At 34.9% G+C, this 26,729-nt stretch overlaps 1 protein-coding gene across 2 annotated transcripts; it reads left to right on the top strand.

Moving 5' to 3' along the window:
- The first annotated feature begins 1,585 nt into the window (after window positions 1–1,585).
- On the top strand, window positions 1,586–26,532 carry AstC (Allatostatin C). 2 transcript variants are annotated; one of them, XM_090160663.1, is made up of 3 exons: window positions 1,586–1,706; window positions 1,787–2,016; window positions 25,855–26,532. In XM_090160663.1, the coding sequence occupies exons 2-3, from the start codon at window positions 1,792–1,794 to the stop codon at window positions 26,053–26,055; spliced, it is 426 nt and encodes a 141-aa protein (XP_090016789.1). In that variant the 5' UTR covers window positions 1,586–1,706; window positions 1,787–1,791; the 3' UTR covers window positions 26,056–26,532. The 2 variants fall into 2 exon arrangements, with proteins under 2 accessions (XP_090016789.1, XP_090016788.1); XM_090160662.1 differs by having other exon boundaries at window positions 1,586–2,016; window positions 25,855–26,531.
- Window positions 26,533–26,729: the final 197 nt, after the last annotated feature.

Here is a 26,729-nt window from a genome sequence, read left to right as displayed (position 1 = left end):
CGTCAGTTGGAGCAAAAAAAAAGACCATTGGAACGTCTCGTAGAATAGATATTAACTTTTGCTATACACTCTTTTACGAAGTCGGCCATTTCATTACAGGCCTAATTTAAAATAGTACAGGCAAGGGCGCCTGCACGTGCTCATCAGCTCAAGACGTCGCATGCACTTTTTGAAATCAGACCTGTAACAAAATGGCAGCTCTCACAAATGCGGATATAAATGAGTGTATAAGGTCAAAGTAGTGGCGTCATCAGAAAAAAAGGTACTTACCAACTCTAACACAGAACTACTTTTATCCTACCCGGTGTAACCCTTAGCCGCAACTCGGCGTGCGTGGTTAATGGAACCAAACGAAAAGTACAAAAAGTGACGATTTAAAACTAAAAGAATTCGTTGGAATGCGCAATTTAATTAAATTGAATCCGGGTCTCTTTAGCTAAGCCAGCGTTTTACGAGTATTTGAATCGACGTACAGTGAAATCGAGTGAAAAATTAAAACATTCCGTGACCTTAAGTCAGCGAGAGGTCGGACATTCACCTTTTGTTTTGTTGATGGACAGGCTTAAGAATCCGAAATCGGACATTAATTTTTAACTATATAATAATTAGTTTTAATCGAATGTTCTTTCAAGGCGATATGTCAAGATTACGCCCATATTCGTCAATATATTCTCCTGGAGTGATTTTTTTAGTCATTGCCCAAATCCCAAACGAAATATGGCGAGTATCAATATTAAATATTAAATATTATTATTAATAATGGTATATACACTTCTGATATCATTAATTAATTAATTACAAATATGTACATTTATGATTCTATTTCGCTGCGATTCGAAATTTTTGGGACTAAATTTAGAGATATCTTCGGCGAATTTTATGATTTTGTATCGAGGGGGTATACACTCGTAAATATTTTGATTTTCGTACAATTTTCGGTGATTACCAGTGATTTCTAATAATTTTTCTGTGATGACCAGTGATTGCTCATGAGTTTTCGATGATTTCCCGTGATTATTTTAAGTGAATTCCCGTGATTACTTATGATTAGTACACCTGGTTACTTAAGTCACTACCCCCTCGTTTTGTATTGGAATAATTTTAAGTTGAAATCACGATTACCACAAATTTATAGACCAATATGTATACGAAGCAATTAATATTATTACGAAAAATCTTTTTTTCCCTGTATTAGAGATGAATATTTAAGGTTAATTAAATACCCTTTGAGCCACGACCAGCATCTTGAGCAAATATCTCACGAACACATCTATTTTTTTGGCAATGCCTCGGATAAAGGTGGCAAGGCGTTATAAATCTCGCACCCCATTATCGCCATATAGGATTAAGCAAACGAATACCGGGTTTACAGGATACAATCACAGAGTCATATTATATTTATAGTAATTGTCCTTCGGAAATGAGGGGCCTACGAACCAAAAGGAAAAGCCCACATTAAAGAAGCTGACGGATATGATTGGCCGCGAGGTGGCGAGGGCGTCGCCCGTGGCGGTGACGTCAGCCACTCCGACTCTACTATAACCCGAATGATCCGAGCCGAAACCCGAAGAGTTTCAAAAAGAAACTTGAGGACTACGAACTAGCTCTCTCTCTCTCTCTTTGAGTCCGACTGGGAAGACTCGTCAGTTCTGTCGCTCTCTCCGCGAGCACTTTCAGAATATTCTGCCCCAGTTGACAGTTAAAAAGTATAGTAAACTCTTACGTTTTAAACTAAGAAATAATTGACGATAAATTGGAATTAATTTAAAAAAGTTATTTATCGAAGTAGAGATGCAAAGCTTAGTCAGCGTCGTATTATTGACTTTCGTCTCGTTAGCGTTAACATGCGCCTCGTCCGAGAACAGGAGGAGCGGGCAAGGTTGGAGAGGGGGTCCTCCGCCGCCCCCCTCGTCCGCCCTGCAGCTGCCCATCCCCATCGTCGACGGAGCGGTGGCCGCCTCCGGGCCAGGCACCTCCGAAAACGAACCCGATCTCAAGTACTTTTGGGACGCCCAGGTAAATTACACCTCCTTTTTTTATGTCATTTTTACTCACTTTTCCGCGGGTTGAAGCTAAATGCTTGCTTAGAGTAATACCAGATGCCAGGCTTTTTACCGTTGGGAAAATTTACGCTAATCATCTCGGTCTCTAAAGCCAGGTTCACACTTGCCCATAAAAAATGGCTTCGTTTTAGATAACTAGTTTTTAAAACCAACGTGAGATATCGCTTCGTGTTGGTTCGGGAAGCAACTCGTCCAAGTCGGTTCGCTTAGAATCGCTTTCAAAACGACAAGGTGGGGAAGTCAAATTGCTCGTATTTTCAAAAATAATGGGGATAAAATTCTAAATAATGTCAAATAATATTACTGTATGTATAGTAAACATGATAAACTAATTGTTTTGGGATATGTTTTAGTATTTTAAAAATTATATTAATAATTTGAAATGACGTTAAGCCTCGGCTATAAGCGAACAAAGTGGAAACGATTTCGCACGTGTGAACCAAGAATTATCGTCGGCGGTCAAAACTGGCATTCGAACCGACTGAAAAAGTCCCATATTTATGGTATATCAACTAATTCCTCATTCTGCCACCATGTTTAATATAAGCTAGGGTCAACTGGCGCTAGTTACCTTAAAAATAAGTCGTTATTAATAATAATAATTTTAACATAGACCACCATTATATAAGGTTATTCTCAATAAAGCTTACTTAGTGTCAAAAATAAATGTTTAAATATTAAGCTTAACGGCTCTAACTCTATATATAAGAAGTTAATAAGTGTTGGTCATTTCATTTGATGAATATATAGGAAGTTTTGCGTACGGAATTTTGAACCACCAAGTTATTTCAGAAGTCAGAAACTGATTTTGAGATTACAGAGCATGATTATCATTGGTCAAAATTGGTATTCAAACCAAATTAAACTGAGATTTAAGCTCTAGTGTGAAAGCTAGAAATCAATTTTTAAGATAAGGGTTTTTTTTAAATGTTTAATGACTAACTTCCAACAGTCACGGCTAAAGTTAATTTGAAATTAAAGAAGTGATTACTAAAGTAAAAAGAAATGTTTCTTTAAATTTAATGGATTGAAGAAAAATAAATAAAAGGACGATAATCCATTTGCCAATTTTACACATTTTAAAATTAAAACAATAAAAATAATTTTCCGAATAAATCAGCTATACGGATTAGAAATCCAATCACAGAAAAATTAGACAGAAAAATGTTAAAAGAAATAATTTCACTTTCTCAATTTTCTTGGTCAGGCAAAAGGCAGAGTTCATAAGTTATCGAAGTATAATATAATTTAATTTGAAAATTTTATAAAGTATGGAATACAAATTAATTTTTTTTAGAAAACTATTCAAAAGGCGCCTAATTTTTATTGATACATCAATTAAAAATAAATTTCCTAGGGGACCGACTCTAGAGAAAAATTATTTTATACATCTTGAAATCAACTTGAAAAACCTGAAATCTCACCGAAAATTAGTTCCAAAATATCTCAATGAGCCAAAAAAAAAACCCCTAGAAATCAACACGAAAATCGTGCCCTAAAATCTCAAAATTAGTTTCTGATTTCTTAAATAACTTTGAGATTCAAAAGAGTGTACGCGAAATTTACAAATGTTACACCTTTCGAAAATTTGTGATTTATCAATTTTCAACAAGCAGTCTACGTTCATTTCATAAATTATAAGTTCGATTTTGACCTTCGTTTAAAATTACATTTATTAATTTTAGGTATCTATCATAACAGTTTGCTTGAGTTAAACAGTGAAAAAACCGTTTCCGTGATATTTTCCAATATTAACAAGTCCCGTTTAAGACATAGCCAGATTTTTTAAATATGAAACACGATTACAACTTTATTATTCTTTAGTCTATCCTCATTTAATTATTTGCGTTTCAATTTGGGGAAATACTTCCGAGCGTAATTTAAATCGATTGCTTATACTCCAGAAATGCGCTGTTAGAATTTTTGATAATAAACCATATCTATCGCGCACTGCACAAATTTTTACTTCCCTAAATATATTAATAATATATCTATGACAACTCGGTCCTAATATTGGTTTTTAAAATCTTTGGAATCAAAGTTAATTTGAATATACCTTCTCGGCACAATTTGCGACCGGACCAAATATTATAGATTCGGTTCGGACGTCTCCTAAACATAACTCAATATTTTACAAAACGATTAATCAATTCAATAAACTTAATCTCGATTTAAATATTAACTTAGGTTTTTTCAAAAAAACCGATAAATTTAATCTTAAACTTATCGTCCGATTTTAAATAGTGTTTTAAGTCGGAAAATTTTCCCGAAAATGACCGAGGTCTTCTTCCAGAAACTTGTACGTATATTTCCGAAAAAAATAAAAAAAGTTTTCATTCCATGATTAGTCTATAATACTGTTAGCAAATTTAAATGAAGCGGCATTTTCGCCTAATTTTTTCGAATCTAAAAGTAAAATTAAGCCTCTAGACTAGTTTAAACTGATTAACAATGTAACGCTATCAGGCCCGTAGCCAGCGAGGGGGCCTGAGGGGGCCTGGCCCCCTCAAAAATAATTTGTGCCCCCTCAAAAAATATCCGTGAGTGCCCCATCGTGCCCCCTCAAAATGTTTCTGTGCCCCCTTACAATATCGTTGTGCCCCGATTAATATCGGAAAAGATTGGGAGAAGCCGATGTAAATGCTTATAAATCCACTAAATTTATCATGTTTAAATCATTTCTTTTTCAATATTTAGGAATATTTGTTCCTAATTTACTTTAGTTGTGACATATATTAGGGCGATATATACACATTTTGAACCGGACGCCACAAACTCTCTGTAAGGAACGGAACGTGCCCCCTTAGGAATTTGCTGGGCCCCCTCAACTGAAAACTCCTGGCTACGGGCCTCAACGCTATTAATGTTTTGTAGTATTTTTACTGTTATTAGACATTTTATATCGATAAAAAGCTGCTTGGTTTTGCGCTTGTAGCAGCCTACTTCCAGGGGCTAGTAGGCCACACTTTGAAGCTCTCTGGCGCTCTTTTAACTCATCGCAGGAAAATGGGGGAAAAACAGGCATACTTCTCAAATCCCCCCTACAAAACCTGGAAATATTTGCATACACTTTTGAAACACCCTGTATTATATCCCTAATTAATTTTAATTTAAAATGACGTTTTTAGTGCACTTGAAATACGGTGGTATTATTTCATGACATTTTGAATTGGAACCGTATAAAATTGTTTAGTCCATCGCAATGCGAGTTGAATTTTTTAAAGGATAAACACTTTTTCTGCGATATATTTCATTCGGTGTTCAGACCGTACATTTAGTTGCACAAATGTTTTCTATTGGAAAAGGGATTTTTTGACCTCGTTTGACGCGAGTGATTTGCTGAACTGAATCAAATATTTTCTAAGGTTTTCAATGATCCTCTCCACAAATTACGTACGTCATACGCTGTTGATCTTGGACCTAGTTCTGGGAAAATAATTTAAATTTGCTCCTTTGGTAATAACAGAAGTCATGAAGTACACATAATTCAGTGATTTTAGTCTCAAGTGACACGACGTCATCCATGCTATTTTGCATAGAGAAAAAATGGCGACATTTTCGTGTACGTCTTTTCCGAGAACACGACAATTCAAAGCGAACACAATTAATGACGTTTTACAGTTAATATATTTTAATATTAGCATAAGGAACGTAATAACCATAAGTATGGCACTTCTCATTGATTCAATGTTAATATTCTAACCGAACCTTTTTTTGAACACTGTCACTCCCAACCAAAGTTTTGCAAATATTTTGGCTAGTACGAATACTTCTTGAGTCTTCCATCCGTTTTACCAATGAATTGACTACACTGACTCTTCCGAGCAATTGTCATAGATAAGAACGTATCTTTAATTATAATAATATATGGTCAATGGAGGTAAGTGTGGTCAGGGGTAAGTGTTATCACCCCCTATTATTAAAATAAAATATTTGAGGAATGGATATGGAAATAAAGTTAATTACACACATTTTGTATATTTTCAATATTAATTTAAATTTAGTTTTTAAAACTTTTAGTTGAAAAAACGTTATACTCTTCTACTTGCGTTTAGAGATTTTATGCCCAAAAGAAAAGTTCTGTAACGTTTTTCCTAACTGGCAAACCGGTTTCATATTTGGTATTTTGTAGTCTGCTTATCTTTTTACGTGCTGGGAACCTTTGTAATTTTGCTAATAATTTGTGGATTCCAAAATTTAATCTGAAGGATTATTTATAAATTTGCAGTGTGGGGTAAGTGTGATTAGTTAATCAATTCTAAATTTTGATAAAATAATTGATGGTTTATAAGACAACGTTTTATAATTTTCGTGATGTAAACTTACTAAAAAAGGAAAGGTTAAGCTTTAGTTTAAAAAGATATTATTTTAAAATATAGTTTTATTGGGACACCATATGTAACCTCTGTATGTAATTTCATTGCGATTGGTCAAGGATTTCACACTTGCCCCGCATTTTGGAGCTAAGTGTGATGTGATCAGTAACAGATTTAAATTAAATAATTAATACTTAAATAACTATTTATTTGATATTAAATTTGATTGCGTAGTTGTGTAGTATAAAATGGCCATATTAATGGTACCAATTCTTATAGCCCATTAAAAACTAAAATTTAAGGCGAAAACCGCATCAAAAAATATTGAGTGGGTAATTTTTAATAAAATAAAGAAATTTCGGGAAATTTTAAAAGCGCGCGTCCGCCGCGACACCTGGTGAGAAGTCGGTGAGACAGAAAAACAACGTAAAAGCGCGTGCGAAAAATTTGTTTTGCACGCGCGGCACGTTCCAGTTATACGAGAGCTAAGCCTAAATTGCGCGATTTTAAAAGTTAGCAAATCGCTCATACGGGGTTAGGGGCGCTGGCGGCAGCCCCTAAAATGGCGGCTAAAATTCAAACCCAAACACCTGTTGTTATTTTTCGTTTCAACTTTTTGGGCCAAAAGCTATTTTTTCAAGACAAAAAAGGTACGTGTTAGACTGTTAGTATATTGAACGTCTTGTTAATCTTTTGATACGGAAATAAGGCTATATTTGGAAAAGCTTGGCCGTTCCCCTTTAAGAGGGTGCTATTATTAGTTTAGGAGTCATTTCAATTAAAATCCCAAAAACAAAAAATTGATAACACTCACCTCCTTTGACTCTACTTCTGGTAATAATGGAAAATCAAAGCTAAGTAAGCGCAATGTACTGCTTGAACGCGGAAGTTGAAGATGCTCATTGTCCGCGAACCAGCTGATCAGAGAATTAAAATAAAAACAATTAACGTTTTCCTTCTCGACTTTTAATGGAGGAATAGAGTTGAGTGTTATTCGCGGTCATTAATTAACTTAATGACTTCCTTACTGTTTTTTTTTCTTTCCCTCTCTACGAACTACGATCGAAGGAATTTTAATTAAATTTAATTTATCGTTAGATTTCGAGTTAATTGAAGGGATTTCATCTGCGCCGACCATTACGAAACAATCGATCAGTTGGGATGCAAATTAGTTAGTCAGCTTGAATCCGATAGTTCCGAATTTAATATTTTAGATCAAATGTAGACTAATCTTACATACCAAAATCCAAATTTCTTATCTAAATTAAATATTATAAGTTTAGTTCTCCATATTTTAAAATGTTGACTTACAAGGAGACATCCCGAAGTGTAACCCACCGATTTTGTTCAAACTCGGGGGTTTGGTAGACGTTCATGAATCATGAAAAATCCTAAAGGGAATTTATTCAATGGGCAACCGTTTTGCCATGGCAACGAGAAATGTTTTTTACAACACAAAATATTAAATTTTCCCGTTTAAAATAGCATGGGATTTTGACCTCACATTGATCAAAGGTTGATCAGTTTTGATGTTTTTTTTGTAAATTTTTATCTATTTTTTCTATTTTTGGCATTTTCGAAATTTTGAAATTTGTTAAAATTTTTCACAGGGGGGTCCTAGGAATCGGTCAGAATCCCATGTTATTTTCAATGGGAAAATTTCCATTTGTTGTTGACAAAAACATTTTTCGTTGCCATGGCCAAACGGTTGCCCATTGAATAAATTCCCTTTAGGATTTTTCAAAGTTACATGAAGGTCTACCAATCCCCCGAGTTTGAACAAATCGGTGGGTTACACTTCGGGATGTCTCCTTGTTAGTCAGGTTGAATCCGATAGTTCCGAATTTAATATTTTAGATCAAATGTAGACTAATCTTATATACCAAAATCCAAATTTCTTATCTAAATTAAATATTTTAAGTTTAGTTCTCCATATTTTAAAATGTAGACTTAGTGTATGAAGTGACAAAGGCTTGTCTATATTTTAAATATGTATATTTAACATTTATAGGTTGAGCCTTTTTTAAAACAAATAAATAATAAATAATATTGTGTTATTTTTCATTTATAACGTTAATATATTTTTAAAAATATTTTATTATCATAGGCCACCTAACCCTTATATTAGTCAGAAAATACCAAATTAAATTGTCCTTTTCTTACTGTAACATTTATACTTAGAAACAACTACAATATTTTACCTTTGAAAATAAATTTTGAATTTATCGCGTAAGACAACGTAGATTCGTAGAATATTCAAACATATTTAGGAAACTTTAATTTGTAATAATTATTTCAGTATTGTGGATTCATTTGAAATGTAAAGGATACTACGACCAAGATAGTAACATTACCTCCTGCTACCATGCACGCAGACCAACTGGAGGTGCAAAACTAGAATATTTTTGTAGCTAAACCAGGGTTCGAAAACAAAAAACCCACTTTAAAAACCCACCTGAGAAAAACCCACTTTGAAATTTCATATTTTAATGAAAAGGCATTTTTTCAAGGTGCAATGACCACTTATATTTAGTAATTTACAAAGTTAACCGGCTTGTTAACTTAATAGTTGAGACTTGAGACTTATGACTTCAGATTTCTACCAGTCCTTTGGTTCAGCTTTGCTGCCTTTGCAGTATCTGTACACTTTTACAAGCTTTTCAGCTTTTCCTGACACAAAAAAAGTGAAGCAGTCTACCTAGCAGACGATATCTAGTCCCTACAATCTTTTTTAGCAGGGCTCGACATAAGACATTTCTAATTTCTCTTGATTTGGGTTTTTTTTGACATATTATGTAATACAAATATGGAAATAGTATATACTAAAATAAAAAACCCACCCGAATAAAAAAAACCCGCGAAAAACCTACGTCATTTGTGAACGTTCCTTTACGGATAACTGATAGCCTGCTTTGAAATTGACTGTCGACGCATGTTGTTAATCCAGCAAACTTTACATAGTTTTTGGTGGTCGCTTAGAACCAAAAAGTCGTTCAAAGTCTCAGAGAGACGATTTTAAGAAATACTTAAGCGAATGTTTTGTGCCTCTCAAATTCATTAAAAGATGGGAAAAATCGATAGTAAAATCAGGTAGAAGAAACCAGCTTGTAGCCTACGTTTATCCAACGTTCCAAGAAGCTTAGGACTAAATCTCCCTTAAAACAGTCTTTGCAGCTAAACCTAAAAAGAAACGTAACGAAGAATCCAAAAGCAAAGTTTACCCTAAATTTTCGCGTTTAAAGACGAGTAATTGATTTAAAATTCAAGACGTCAAGCGTTCGCTGTACAAAGACAAGTAACGTTTTTTTTCAAACATTTGGTTTGTCTTGGCCAGAAGTTTGAGCTTCTTCGTTATTTGAAAGACTTGACGCGCCCGAGAAAACAAGAGCCAATATTCGGGAAATTTGGAAACATTTTGACACCTTTAGATTCAAATAGCGACGGAAGACGTGTCAATTTTTAGAATTGAAAATTTAAATTAATTTCGTTGAAGACAAGTACCCCTGTTTGGTCGTTATTGGTCCTCAAATCTGACACGCTCCTCCTATTTAGGTCACAGTCGAAGTTTCTAACATAGACAACTTCGTCTTCAATATGACCCCTTGGAATATGTGTAAAGTTTTGGATATACTTTCCCATTGCAAGTTTTGGTTTAGTGTTTCCAACTGCTTATCCTATTATTCAGATCGTTATATTCAAATTTCTCAAGGTAATCAGTAAGTCAGATTGTGGGGTGGCGGAGTGGTTAGCACTGGCGCCTCATAGTTTGTGGCACTGGGTGAAAAATTGGAACAACTCCTTCCGCGTTGAGTTTTCAAGTTCTCTCCCACTAGTTTAAGCGGTTTTCCCCCGAGATCTCCGGTTTCCCTTTCCATAAAAACTTGTTGAGGTTAACGGTAATATTGAGTGTAGGTAGCTGTTGGCTCGCGTGGCATGAAGGGTTTTGCCACCACCCTCCTACACATTGTAACCCGGCCACCTGAATTAATGGCTTTCAAAGTCGCTAAATGACTTTGGCCTAAGGCATTAGCCTAGCTGATTATTATTATTATATTCCCCTTACCAAGCAATCAGATCTCAAATTGTATACGATTCATTCTCACGCGCAACTGATTTGAACTGAACCACTATAACTTATCTCACCAGATTCGGTTAGCTGAACAGTTTTCTGACATGTACGTTTAGTACATGAGTATAATCTTGCAACTCAAATTGGTTTATAATGAATTCAGATTAGTTTCGGGTTTAAACTATCCGCTTTGCATTTTGACCCGTATCAACTGATCTGATAATATCTGAGCGTAATCTTTTATCTGATAAATCATAATTATTTGCACTAAACGGTTATCTGAAAAACGATTGGAAGCACTATTTTGACTCTTGACCCTGGAAGTCATGCCGAAAAGGGTTTTATCTAATAATTCTGAATTAATTAAAGTTTATTGAGAAAGTCTGAGGAACTTTAAAACGAAATTGGTCAAATTCTTTATTGAACAATTGCAAACGAAACTTTGAAGATATATATTTAAAAAATACCCCAATCCACATCATTACAGCAATACGATATTAACGGGCGAAATTATTGCGAAACCAAATAACCACGGGAAGTCATAAATGCTGATGACAGTAGATCAATATTAAGTTTAAACCTAACAAGTCCGTTCACAGAGCTGGAAAAAACACCGCTTCTGATCCATTGAAGATCCGAAATTAACCATTTAGAGTAGTGCTTCCATTTCTATCCGTTAGGGAAGATCTGTATCTACTTCTTATACTCTTGTTTTACTCTTGTATCTGATCAGATACAATTTGTTAGCCTTATCCGAATATATTAGCTGATATGTTTTTTAAGTTAAAAATCCGTTATAATCAAACCGCTATCCACTATATATATATATTCAATCTTATAGCAAAAGTTTCATCAAAATATTAAACGTCAAGATAAATTGAAAAATGAAAACTTCGTTAACGAGAAGAATTAATTACTAACTAACAATAAATGAAAATTCGGGTAAAATGCAAAGCCAAAATAATGGACGGTTTTCGAGTATTTTAACGCCTACTTATTGTAATTATGGACTCGCCAAACGAAACGAATGATATAAAATTTTATTTTCCGCGAATTTCGTTCGAGTGAAAATGAGTCATTCATACGAAATGATAGTTTATGGGCCCCCTCGAATCAACGACGGGGGCACTTTTCAAATAGGATCGCGGGGCCGAACACGAAAACCCTTTCAGGGCTTTGGACCCTGATGGAGAAGTCGAGACCGCCGACCGCTAAAAAGCCCAATTCGTTTAAAGAGATCTCAAAGCGGGAAAATATTTCCCGATCAAGTTTAACCCAAATGTATCGAGCTTTCTATTTGGCAGATTAAAAAACAAATTAGCCACTTTGAACAGTTGGCGGGAAAATAAATTGCCAATAAACGGAACAATGGCAACGTTACTCTACTGATAATAAACAATAACCCGAGGGGCAGGTCACTTCCTTGATTAACGACGCACCCCTCAAAAGATTAAATCCGATTTAATCCTGATTATTTTGATTAAATCTAATTAAAATGATTAAATCTAATTCAAATGATTAAATCTAATTAAAATGATTAAATCTAATTAAAATGATTAAATCTAATTCAAATGATTAAATCTAATTAAAATGATTAAATCTAATTAAAGTGATTACATCTAATTAAAATGATTAAATCTAATTAAAATGATTAAATCTAATTAAAATGATTAAATCTAATTAAAATGATTAAATCTAATTAAAATGATTAAATCTAATTAAAATGATTAAATCTAATTAAAATGATTAAATCTAATTAAAATGATTAAATCTAATTAAAATGATTAAATCTAATTAAAATGATTAAATCTAATTAAAATGATTAAATCTAATTAAAAGATTAGATCATGATTATAATGATTAAATCTCGTTTAAATCGTGATTAGATTATCTAATCTTGATTAGATTTTTAAATCTTGATTAATCTGATTTAATCACGATTACCCTGATTTAATCATTTTACTATGATTAAGACGCACCCAAAATGGAAGTGACCTGCCCCTCGCAATAACACGTCAGATAGCCCGAAATTTATGAATAAATTCCACGAAAGCTTATTGCGTACTTAAAGGTAATATAACCTCAGGCATTTGGTGTGGAACACCAACGTTTGCAGCTCTGGCCGTTCTTGCCTTTGGCTTTTAAAATGTTTGGCGCCACTGTACAGGGAAATTTGAAAAATTGAAGGGATCTTCCATAAAGATTGCTTTGCAGGTTATATTCCCTTTAATTTTTTTTTTCTCGCGTGTTACGAAATTTAACCTCGAATATATAAGACCACGATTGGAAATTGAAAATTAGTACTCCTCGCTAAATCCAGCTTTGTTAAGAATTTCATTGAAATCGGTGACTTTACATAATCCTACCGCAACCCCACTTAATCCTGTCGTAACCATACATAATCCTACCCCAATCCTACATAATCCTAACGCAATCCTACATAATCCCACCTCAATCCTACATAATCATACAGTTACTCTACATTATCCTGTCGCAATCCTACATAATCCTTCCGCGATCCTACATTCTTTTTGTCCCCCAGATTTAAATATTTAACTACGATACTTCGGTTTATTTAAAAACCATTATGATAAAATTAAGCAATAGGGGAAAATTAAAAAAACAACAGTTTAATATGATTACGCAACTATATTTAAATATAACTATAACATTAAAGAGAGAAACACATGGCGATTAAAATAATTGTATTTAGGGCGAAAAAGAATCCAAAATCTAATTATTAATTAGCCTAGCTGTTATTATTTTTCTTATTACCCGAAGTAAAATTAATTTAATCGTCATTCTTTTATATTATTGGTATACTTAAAAATCCATGGCCACAATTTACGCGATGATATTTTTGGTCGTAACTTTATACTAATTGTACAAAATGTATTGATATATACTAATATATAATGAGGGCTTACAAGTCGCCAGCTGACTTAGCCCTCTAATCTTTCATGTAAATAACTTACTTAATAAATAAATAACTGAAAAATTGAATTGAATTGAAATTGAAGGTATTAGCCACTAACAAATTACTATGATACAGTGTTGCCCGTCGTGTTTTGTCCACGTTTTGGGTGCCTAATAATAATAAAAATACTGGTCGTCAAAAGAAAATAGATAACTTGCACTTTTCGATTTCGAAAACAAAATATCTAGTCAAAACAAGAAATCATAAACTTATTGAAAAACGTTGACACTCCGTGCAGAAACGCGATCGGCATTTCAAGTTGGATTTTTATCGTTAAATTCGTTTTAGCGAAAGAAGTAAACACATCGGTACGTGGAATTCGAAACTCGAGAAACGAAGACGAACCAAACATTTATTAAAAATCGGGCGTTTTCTTTTCAAGAGATTGTCGCTTTGGTGAAATACATTTTACAGTAGGTTATTATCAATTGATGCTATCGCTGACAGACTCAACTTCTTCCACAAAGGCAGTCACGTGGTGTGGCCACTATATCAACTTCGCTTTATCTAACTCTGCCATAGGATCGAAAGGAATTTCCTTTAACACTTTCGTAGGTTCGAAGGGAATTTCCTTTAACTCTGATATAGGATAGAAGGGAATTTCCTTTAACGCTGCCATAGGATAGAAGGGAATTTCCTTTAACGCTGCCATAGGATAGAAGGGAATTTCCTTTAACGCTGCCATAGGATAGAAGGGAATTTCCTTTAACGCTGCCATAGGATCGAAGGGAATTTCCTTTAACGCTGCCATAGGATCGAAGGGAATTTCATTTAACGCTGCCATAGGATAGAAGGGAATTTCATTTAACGCTGCCATAGGATAGAAGGGAATTTCCTTTAACTCTGATATAGGATCGAAGGGAATTTCCTTTAACGCTGCCATAGGATAGAAGGGAATTTCCTTTAACGCTGCCATAGGATAGAAGGGAATTTCCTTTAACGCTGCCATAGGATAGAAGGGAATTTCCTTTAACGCTGCCATAGGATAGAAGGGAATTTCCTTTAACGCTGCCATAGGATAGAAGGGAATTTCCTTTAAAGCTGCCATAGGATAGAAGGGAATTTCCTTTAACTCTGATATAGGATCGAAGGGAATTTCCTTTAACGCTGCCATAGGATAGAAGGGAATTTCCTTTAACGCTGCCATAGGATAGAAGCGAATTTCCTTTAACGCTGCCATAGGATAGAAGGGAATTTCCTTTAACGCTGCCATAGGATAGAAGGGAATTTCCTTTAAAGCTGCCATAGGATAGAAGGGAATTTCCTTTAACGCTGCCATAGGATAGAAGGGAATTTCCTTTAACGCTGCCATAGGATCGAAGGGAATTTCCTTTAACGCTGCCATAGGATCGAAGGGAATTTCCTTTAACGCTGCCATAGGATAGAAGGGAATTTCCTTTAACGCTGCCATAGGATAGAAGGGAATTTCCTTTAAAGCTGCCATAGGATCGAAGGGAATTTCCTTTAACGCTGCCATAGGATCGAAGGGAATTTCCTTTAAATCTGCCATAGGATCGAAGGGAATTTCCTTTAACGCTGCCATAGGATAGAAGGGAATTTCCTTTAACGCTGCCATAGGATCGAAGGGAATTTCCTTTAAATCTGCCATAGGATCGAAGGGAATTTCCTTTAAATCTGCCATAGGATCGAAGGGAATTTCCTCTAACTCTGGCATTGAATCGAGCTTAGCTCTAACTTAGACATATGACCGAGGGGAATTTCCTCTAACTTAGGCATAGGATTGCAATGCCGTGATACCAGATCGAGAGATATCCCGCATCAAGGAAATTTTAACCCCCAGTAAAACAGAGAAAATACGCGAAATATAGGAAATTCGAGATGGGGATGATTTCAATAATTTTGCAATGAATCTTAAGGTTAATAGCAAAAAATATACCTAATTAGCCTTTGTAGAATATTCACTTTACTGTTTTTAAGCCCTCATTAAAGAACCAAACTAAAAACTAAAAAAGTAAACAATATTAATAAAATAGATAAATTAATATTACATTGTTCAATATTTAGACTTTAGGTGGTACTATATTTTCTTTAATAAGATCCTACAATGATTTCAATAACAATGAATACCACCTTTCCCAGGATAAATATTTGCAAAAAAATTATTATCTTTATGGTTTTGGAAAATCAATGAAATTTGTGATCCGAAAAGGGAAATTTCATGCTTGAGATCTGGCATCACTGATACAATATCGTCACTAAGGCAGTCCTCTGTATCAATCGCTAAACCTTCTTTCTACATAAAATCCCGTAGTTTATTGGAACTTACAAACGTTCCCATAGTGTAAGCCGTTATTTGACATTGTAGCTCCAATGGACTTCTCAATAAATGGTTGGTGTACTTTATAGTTAGGTCTACTTGTTCGCGTTTCAATCACACTGAGCACCTTGCAAGATCACTAATTTCAAACATTTAAGATCCATATGGAGCATTAGAAGTCGATTTTGATCTTTGAAACCTTAAAACCAATTAAGTATTACAATATAAATGAGGCTTGATTATGGAAAATATATTCCATTTAAATTTTAAAGGAACGTAGCTTTCCCGAGCTATATAGGGTCTGGAAATGGGGCTAGAAAAATGCCAGAATTTGATTAGTCGAATATACAATCATGAGGTATGAAAGGGGAGGAGTTATTTGAAATTCGTCCTTAATTTTTCAAACGATTCTTGGGTCCTTTATCCAAAAGCATACTCTTTCCCCGAGTGACTTTGCCCAATTAAGTGTTTGTCAATAAAAGGTTTTAGTTCCCAAAAGTGCCTTTTCCTAATAAAGTTTAATAGGCTATATATTTGGGCCTCTTTCAGCGTCCTCTCGCGGGAATTTGCCCTTTCAAAGTCATTTTTCTAAAGGAAATTAGATTTCTACGCCGATTTCATACACTGCGGCGGAGAGCGTACAAAATTTACATTTCGAAACCTGAGAATAATTTTATCTTCAACATTTTATACGCTAAAATGCGGATCATTCCCATAATACACGCAATTTCACAGTGGTGGACTGACCATAGAGTGAGCCTGCCCGATGGCCAGTGGGCCCCACGGACCGTTCATGAAGTGGGCCCCCTTAAACGTGATAGCGTTATAGTTGTTAAGGCTGGGGCATTTTGTCTCCTGTCAACCAATAATATTACACCCAGTCCACCACTGCAATTTCATTATACCAGAAGTTTAAATATATCTACAGGGCAACAGAGAGCGGGCCCGGGCCTTGGTAAAAATATAAATTTCGGGTCACAATAGAGCCGTAACTATTGGAGATAGTCCACAATGGCACGTATACCCAATATTCAACCTTTCCCACAAAATTGGACGATATTGGAACCTAAGTTCCATATTTAACTCTTTGAACGATTTTGCGTTCAAATCTTTATACTATTACCAGTTAAAGCCTTTAAGGTACAAATATTACTTTTAATCTAATTTTATATCTTCGTTTATTTAGTAATGTAGTCAACCATACATTCAGTCTTTCAAATGACAAATACAATATTTCTGAGACCGATGTATATGGCCATAGACCATTCTATAATTTTTCACGAACCAGGGAGGCTCAAAACAGTGTTATCTGGCAAACCTGCCAACCTAGTTGACTGAATAAATAGTTGATGTTTGATCAAAATCCTACTCATTTAACGGTTTTAGTTTTATACAGACCATTATATATAGTTAAATAGTTCAGTTATGGACGTACTTTATTTTGAAATATACTATCTTATCGTAGGCTACCTTAGCTATATTTTGAAAATGTACTTCGTGGAGTACGTTTAAAAATATACTAATCAAATAGGAATAAGCATGAGCAGAATTTTTTAAACCAAAGAATAAATAAGTTTGCCATTCCTACTGAAGTAGCACTATGTGGTCTTTGCGAAAGTGTTTCGCCTGTTTAGCTAGGAATTTATAGAAAGGTCTATCGATATTTAACGCTTTAGTATCCTTTTTTGGCCCAAAATTCCCTCGCTATTGCACATTTAAACAACTGATCATAAGCGTACTATACATTAATAAAGAGATATGCCTTGATCCCGATGAAATCGCAAAGAATTTTGCACAAAAAAACCAAGAAGAATGGAGCTCGGTGACTAGTCGCATGTATGAAATAACTTGTATATTAAAAAAAAATTAATAAAATTAAAACTTAATTTCTCTTTTCACATATAAGATGTATCGCCCCCCCCCCCCTCGTTGGCTAATCCTAGATCCGCGCCTGCAACTGATATTGAACGCTTTAGTATCCGTTATTATGAAACAAAAACGCTTAAATTTTTCCAAAAAAAGTCATGCAATTATAGACTTGAGGAGGATCGAATGTTTGCACATACTTTGTTCGCGCAATATTGGTTTCAGTGTCAGCACTTTGAATCAATTTTGGTTCAATTATGTACAAATTGTTAGAACTAAGAGTGTAATAACTTGTTTTCAGTAGTTGAAGTAGTGTTTCATCTACGTAGACGAGGATGTGTAGGGTCTTAAAGAGCTGAATTTGGAATGGTAAGCCATCCGCGGACGCAAACAGTCTATAAATAATGAACCACCAGGCAATTGCTAGAAAAAAAAGACTATTTCGAAAAGAACTATTAACTTCCATATTATATCGGCCTGGAATTGACGCGGAACGGAGCCAACACGAGCGTGGAGTGACCAACGACGCTAAATAGCCGTATATCGGTTTCCTTTTCATTCCAGGCGGAAAAACCGCCATTGTTCGTACGAGGAAGCTTAATTAGAAGTGAGCGCGATATCGCCTCCATCTTGACCCCCCGTTGATTGGTCTTGTTGGGAAGGGCCCTCGAAATCCGGGTGAGCCGGCCGAGATGACCGCCGAATGACCATTACATTCTGCAGATTAAGAAACGTAACCCCGGTGACCCTCCGGGATACCGTCACCCATCGGCCCACCCCTCGTTTCTTTTAAACGCAAAAGTTCCTAATGCAATTCGGCCCCCGTTCCCCGCCCCACCGCGAAAGCCAGGATCAACGGGTGGTTTCGTCTTTCCCCGCGTGATTTCGAACTTGCTCAGATTTTCAATAGCTTTCATATACGCTCTACGGAACTAACCTCATCAACTCCCATTCGTAGCTAGGACCCTTTGGGAGTTAGGATTTCAAGTATAAGCCTTCGCGTATCTTCCCATACTAAGCTTTTGTCCGAAGGTATATATATATATATAGTATGGGTGTTGTGAAGGACTAACCATTTTTATACTCGCAACAGTAGGACATAATACAGCTTAACGGGAGATTTGAAAATTTTACACAAAAATTGGAAACTTACAATCGATTTATAACCTATATAACCTACAGGAGTGTTTCCGAAAATAATGAAATTATAGGATTGAAAATAATGAAGGACATAGGGTTGAGAATAATGAAGTACATAGGATTGAGAATAACGTAAAAACTAAAATATAGGATTGATAAGATTGAAAAATATAGGATTGAGAATAACGAAAAATATAGAACTGAGAATAATGAAAAATATAGGATTGAGAATATTGAAAAATATAGGATTGAGAATAAATAAAAATATAGAACTGAGAATAATGAAAAATATAGGATTGAGAATATTGAAAAATATAGGATTGAGAATATTGAAAAATATAGGATTTAGAATAACTAAAAATATAGAACTGAGAATAATTAAAAATAAAGGATTGAGAATAACGACAAATAGAGGATAGATGATTGAATGAAGGATATATGATTGATAATAATGAGGATATAGGATTGGGAAAAATTAAGGAAATGGGATGGAGAATAATGAAGGATATGGGTTTGAGAATAATGAAGGATATAGGATTGATAATAATTAAGGATATAGGATTGTTAATAATGAAGGATATAGGATTGATAATAATGAAGGATATAGGATTGATAATAAAGAAGGCGATAGGATTGAAAAATATAGAATTGCGATCAATGAAAAATATATGATCGAGAATAATGAAAGTATAGGATTGAAGGATAAAGGATCAATAACAATGAAAAACATATGATAGTATACCCCGCTACAAATTGTAAATTATAGTTAATTGGTGCTGAATTGATGCAAATTTTAATTAAGCTGTCATTTCAAAAGTAGGAGTTAGTTAAAGATAATTCGATCATTTTTTTTAAAACACTAATTCGGGAAAGATTACGTCAAATTGTATTGTAAAGGGTTATTATGATTCTCGGGGGGGGGGGGAAAGCCACGCCCCTCGCGTAATCTTCAGACTCCACCTATAGGTAACGGCAATTAACGAGACCTAATGAGGGGCGTGTTCGCCAGTTTGGCTGGAATGCATGCGGGTCCGAGCAATTAAACTACACTTAACCTTCCCGGACCGGCTTCTGTGTCTCCACAATCGCCACCTGTCTCTTACGCCGCCAATAGTGAAGTTAAGAAACCGAATAAACGTATAGAAATACGTAGAAAATATCGGACTTTTATACCAACATTTTCTAAGCCTAATGATTTTTAACTATCGACGTTGTTAGGTTTAAAATATTACTAGGATAAACGCTGATATGGTCGAAGGATTACAATACGAATTTTTGGCTTCTTAACCTCACTAGGAACGAAACGTTACGATACCCTAGATGAAATAAAACCACATTATTTACATTTTACAAAGGAAATTAGGAAGATTTACGGTAATGCGCGTAACTCTTCGCGGTATATTATTAAAACCTTCAAAGGGTATTGACCTATGAAATGGCATACTTATTCAAATTAATTTACAAATTTATTTAGTCCATGCCAAAGCTTATTGAAAAGTAATAATCTTTCAAAAGTAAAAATAATTAACAATTAGTAATTAACTGAATACAGGGTGTTTCAAAAGGTTATGAAAAAAAATTCAAGGAGTTTTACGGGGTGAGTTGAGAAGTATGCCTGTTTTTTCCCCATTTTCCAACGATGAGTTAAAAGAGCGCCAGAGAGCTTCAAAGTGTGACATACTAGCCCCTGGGAGTAGGCTGCTGCAAGCGCAAAACCAAGCAGCAGGGACTTTAAATACTGTTTAAGTTTCCTTTTTTACGCTGGTTACCTCAATTTGTTTACAAAGTCCTTTTTTATCTATCATGGTTTTGCCATAGACTAAGAAAGGTTTACACATCTTAGTTTATGGTTTTGCGCTTGTTGCAGCCTACTTGCAGGGGCTAGTAGGCCACACTTTGAAGCTCTCTGGCGCTCTTTTAACTCATCGTAGGAAAATGGGGAAAAAACAGGCATACTTCTCAACTCACCCCCTACAACTCCTTAAAATATTTGCATAACCTTTTGAAACACCCTGTATAATCGAGATAAATGGTAAAATAGGTTTTTAATATCCGAATAATTTAATCTTGACTACTGAATTTATTATTTCTTTCAGTGGAAAACTTTAGTTCCCAAAACCCAGATACAGTGATAAAAATTAAATTTCAAAGTACATAATTTTGGAATAAATAAATACGTGTATATCGCATAATAGTAAATAGAAATTACCTCGCGCAATATATAAAGTCAAGATATTTATTATATAAAATGATGGTGCTTCTTTGACAACGGCCGCCCGGATTATAGGGTACTTGAAAATCCAAATAACCCTTAATGGACCTTACGTTTCCGGATATCCGTTCGAAGGGAATCCGCTTTCCAGCAAACCACTTCCGGGAGAGTGTCAATTCGCTAGTTACTAAGGAGTTTGGCAATAAATTTGGTCAATATGGCGGCCACCGATTAAAGGCAGAGCGTGATGGGGGAGATATGATGAAAACTATAAAGCTATAATCGATCTTTTATTTTTGAAGCAACACGATATTCCACTTCCAAATGCATTTTTTCCTCCGCTTCCAATCTCCCCGCTAGAGGGCGTCAACGATAATAAATATGAATATTTATAACGACAATATAAAAAAGGGATTTTGTTCAGAGAAGATTCCTCAAAAGCATTGTACGAAATTCGAACGATTCGCGCATTCATCGCGATTTACATCTTCGAAATCCACGCGTTGGCGGCGTCTCATCTTCAACGCCTTTGTAAAGAACTAGCGGCCAATTTCGATCATAAGTTCGATATATGCCGTGATTTTATCGGATTGTCTCGTAGAAATTTGTAGAAAATTACCTCCACCAAATATATCGCATTTTCGTGGGAAAAAAATGAAATTGAGTCCTGATTTTCGGCGATAAGTATCAGATTTGAAGTTTATTTGAGTTAAGAATATTGTAGGTGGGTCGTGATTTTTGATAGGACAATTTTAACAGCTCAATTTCCGAGCAAATCGAAAAGGACACTGTGATGAGACTCAATTTGAATAATGTTAATATGGTCAAATAGTCGTCGCAAATATAGTCTATAAATTATTATTTAATATTATTATTTATTGTTATTATTTTATAATTCATAATTAAAAATAATTTGACTATTCAAATATTACAATTTTGAATTTTCTAGATGGTGCTACCTAGAAACCACAAACACAGCACTGCCCACACAAGGAGAACGCAACCCGTCAAAAGTGCATTTTCATGTGTACAATTTTCATTGCTTAGACGCATTATCACCTGTTGCCGTCGGAAGGGGAAAATTCGGAAATTGTCTTCTCCCTTTCCGTAAAACGTTCAGCGTAAAGGCTCGTCCAATGAAATTTGTACACAACACTGCGTTAGCGTGTTTAAGGCTAGATGCGTTTGTTTCTTGCTCCTAGGTGCTACAAACAGCAGGGAACAATGTTAACGAGTTCTTAGTTACTTATACGTCTTCTTGATATTGCTCAGCAGATGGGTGGTATATTTACTAAATTAGTCAATAAAATTTTAGTTTTATTTTTCCATTGCCCTATTGTGTGTTATAAATTATTTTAATTAATTAAAATAGCTCCTTTAAGTTACAAATTTTAAGTTACAAATTTTAAGTTACAAATTTTAAGTTACAAATTTTAAGTCACAAATTTTAAGTTACAAATTTTAAGTTACAAATTTTATGTTACAAATTTTATGTTACAAATTTTAAGTTACAAATTTTATGTTACAAATTTTATGTTACAAATTTTAAGTTACAAATTTTATGTTACAAATTTTATGTTACAAATTTTAAGTACCAAATTTTATGTTACAAATTTTAAGTTATAAATTTTAAGTTATAAATTTTTTAAGTAGTAACGTAATAGGTTACCAGACCAAGACCCAATATGCTTTTAAAATTTTACCCTATAAAATTATTTTTTCCAGCCAAACATTTACTTCATAAATCTCTAATTTTAATCGCCGTCAAATATAAGAGGCTATTATAATTACCGGAAGAATAATTACTCTTAACTTTTTGAAAATAATTGAATTATATGCAAAGAAAAACTAGCTAATTTTTGACGAGATCAAAATCCTCGCTTCTTTTTCGTAAGCCTCGTTAAAACCGTAATTTGAGATGGGAAATCAAGGCGGGGAAATTTTACGATATGAAGTCAGCTTCAAATAATACGACTACTTTCTACTGCTCGAGGAAAATTGCCATCTGGTCCGTTGTGCCAATTTAAACTGACTCTTAAGGCTTTCGTCAGCCGCGCGTTAATTAATAAAAACTCGTAAATTTTCTCGGGAAACCATAATTACAGTTTAAGCCTCACCAAGGCTTAACTCTAAGACTTGGCGAGCTGAGATGTCTTGGAAGGTGGAAAAAAACAACGTTGAAAAATGAATCCCCCAAAAAATAAGCAGAAATGGAGAGTTTGGTAATAAAAACAAGTTAGCCATCGGCATAATTGACTTCTCACGGTGTACAGATTAGTAATTTCCGGATACTTTTTTAGGCTTTGACATTTTTCAGAATCTTATAGACATAGAATATGAGCACCTCGGAGTTCGTCTGAGCACGAACGTATTTGAGTTTACTTAGAATAAACTAATAGCCTCGCACTTTCGCCTCGCAGCAAGAGGAGCCGGGTTCGATCCCAGCTTGTGGCACTGGGTGAAAACTCGGAACAACTCCTTCTGCGTTGAGTTTACAAGTTCTCTCCCCACTGGTTTAAGGGGTTTTCCCCCGAGTTCTTCGGTTTCCCCTTCCATAAAAACTTGTCTAGGTTAATGGTAATAGTTAGTGTAGGGAGCTGTTGGCTCGATCTCGTGGCATGCAGGGCTTGCCACCACCCTCCTACGCATTGTAACCCGGCTACCTGAATTAAGGGCTTCAAAAGTCGCATGATGACTTAGGCCTAAGGTGGTGCCAAGGGTATTAGCCTAGCTGATTATTATTATTTTTTATGTTTAAACTGCCATCTAGTTTCGTTTTAAGTACAACCTTCCTAATTTAAATTGCGCAACTCCAATTAAAGCAGAATTTCATTGTTTAAAAAATTAATTAATCAGAAATTTCCCATTTTTAACAAGCTTTTAAATAAGCGAATGAAAAAACCTTTTTAAAACATGATCCTAATATAAACCTACAGATGGCGATAGTATATCGGGTATAAGCTCTACTCAGATAGGTCGACTCGTTAGGTTCTCAGTTATCTTAAATATGTTCTTGGTACTAGATATTCCTTTTAACTTTACCATTCCTGCCCATTCCCGTTATGAACTCTACTCAGATAGTCCGATTCCATGAGTTCTCTATAACCCTAAATATGTTCTTGGTTCTAGATATTCCTTTTAACTTTACCATTCTCGCCCATTCCCGTTATGAACTCTACTCAGATAGGCCGATTCCATGGGTTCTCTATAATCCTAAATATGTTCTTGGTACTAGATATTCCCTTTAAGGTTACCATTCCAGTTAAAATATTTGTTTTCCAGCCATATACCTGATTGTTCATTCCAAGTCATTGAATATCGAATAATGATTTGGGTAAAGCTTATAATATAATTCATAAAAATAATTCCATAAAAATATTTCATTTTCCATCCATTCCCTAAACGAATTCGAGAAAATATCTCATTTCACATTTTCCCGCTGGAATCCCGTGCGTATACTGTGGAAAAAATGGTTAAAATTCTTTACCATGGAGATCTCTAAAACATACGCCATTCAGCTTTGTATATTTTCGATGCGTATCGTTCACACTTTGATATCATTAACCCGTTAGAAATTATAAGTATATTATTTTTTTTTAAATGATACATTTCGAGGCTTAAGAAAAGATGGGTAAAAACTTCTGAAAACCTTTTTCTCTATTTCCTGAGCTGTAAGAAAATGTAACCCCGGTGATAGCCCCCTTTTGGCCGGACGGCGAAGCCTGATCTTACAAATCGAAAAAATATATATAAGCAGATCGCTGGAATCTTTTTTTCATCCATTCGGTAAGAAGATTCCGGCGATCCTATTCTCTGGCTATAGTTCCCGTTCCTCCCACTAGATGGGGTTGGGGGTCGTGCCAACTTTAACGCGTTTTTTCACCTCTCTCTCTTTCACACAGACTCTCTTTTTCGTTGTCGTCATCATATTTGATCCGGAGTCATGCAGGAAATACAACGCCCGCTCTTATACCCCCAAAAAAATCCTAAATCCTAATTTTTTTTTTCCTCTTTTTAATGCAAGTTTAATGGTACTCGCCGCTCGAGAATTCGCGCCTTTGAATTATGAATCTAAATAAGCTCTTACGATCTCGGAGCGACATCTATAGGCTGGTACTTTCTTTGAGCCGCCGATGCTAGAATTTTTTTATTCGATATACGGGTTAAACCAATCGCTGACTCAAAGAATATTTATCAATCCAGGTATTATGAGGTATAGAATAAATTTTAACTTTTTTTTACTGTCTTATTTTGGTTCGTAGTAGTCGTCAACTTGTTGGTTAGTCGTGAAACCCACAAACGTTGTAGTTTCTGTTTTAGTAGCGGAAGAATACGCTTACGAAATAGTAATATAACAAAATTAAGAGATAAAAAACGATAAAAATACGAAGTGGGAAAATTAAGGGATGAAATCCAAGGGAAAAACACCCAGTGACTAAAACTAAGAGATAAAATTCGAGAAAAACTCACAATGACTAAACTAAGGGATAAAATTCGAGAAAAACACAAAGTGACTAAATTAAGATATAAAATTCGAGAAAAACTTACAAAGACTAAACTAAGGGATAAAATTCGAGAAAAACACAAAGTGACTAAATTAAGATATAAAATTCGACTAAAACACCCAGTGATTAAACTAAGAGATAAGACTTTAGAAAAACACGGTGATTAAACTAAGAGATAAAAATCGATAAAAACACGACGTGGGAAAACTAAGGGATACAATTCGAAAAAAACACCGAGTGACTATACTAATGGATTAAATTCGAGAAAAACACCCAGTGACTAAACTAAGAGATAAAATTCGAGGAAAGCACCTACGTCACAAACAGAACAGTAGCGAATCCCACTAGAAATATATTTATCCATTTTGAAGGGAAACCAAAAAAAAAATCCAGTCGATAATAATTCCTTCGTAAATCTGTCTTTTCAGGAACAGCCGCAAGTGCAACGACTACTGATGGACCGTCTGGTAGCCCTGCTGCAGGGGCGTCCTATAACGGGATCAACCAATGGCAACAACAACTTGTACGAGAGGCTAGAGGGTGAGGATTTGGTCATGCCTAACAAGCGGCAAATCCGCTACCACCAATGCTACTTCAATCCCATTTCCTGCTTCCGAAGACGGAAGTAAACGAAAATCGTCTAACTTCTCCAAAAAAATAAAACAAAGAAGTACAGGAAAGAGCGCTTTGAGGGGACAACGCGATTGGTTCAAAGAAGAAGTCGAACTGTCGTTATTTCGGGATTTATAGTAATTGGTCGTCTCTATATTATCATCATTATTATTAATTTTTATTTATTTTCACTTTTCGACACGACGTCATTGGCTACAGCCAATCAGAGTGCGTCAAAATGTGTTTCCTTTTAAAGCGGCAAAATCATCGACGTGATCTTACCATCTTAAAAAAAGCGCGTTTCAAGTACATTTTTAATCTTTGTAGTACTTTAAGTAAAATAGGAATCCTGTATTTATGGTCATTCCACTCGTATCATTATCTCCTTTGCCAGTGTTTTTGTCAAAAAAGAAACCGTACACAATTTATGTCATTTAGGTCTTTCACAAACAAGCGGATTTAATCAAAAACGGTTATCAAAGATATCATATGTAAAAGGTTGGAAATATTTTGTATCGTGAATGTCAATAAATTGGAGGTAGTAACCGAGTTGTTTCTTTAAATTTCAGATCCTTATAGGAGTCTCTAAAAGACTCTAATTAATTAGTGTTTCAACCTATATTCAGAAATTGGTTGCATTATTTGATTCGAGAAAATTATTACGATATATCAGATATCAGATTATTAATCA

This window comes from Leiobunum rupestre, chromosome 10 (genome assembly GCF_980474605.1).
Source record: "Leiobunum rupestre chromosome 10, qqLeiRupe1.1.hap1, whole genome shotgun sequence".
NCBI classification, from domain to species: domain Eukaryota; kingdom Metazoa; phylum Arthropoda; class Arachnida; order Opiliones; family Sclerosomatidae; genus Leiobunum; species Leiobunum rupestre.
This window is presented reverse-complemented; position numbering and strand designations above follow the sequence as displayed.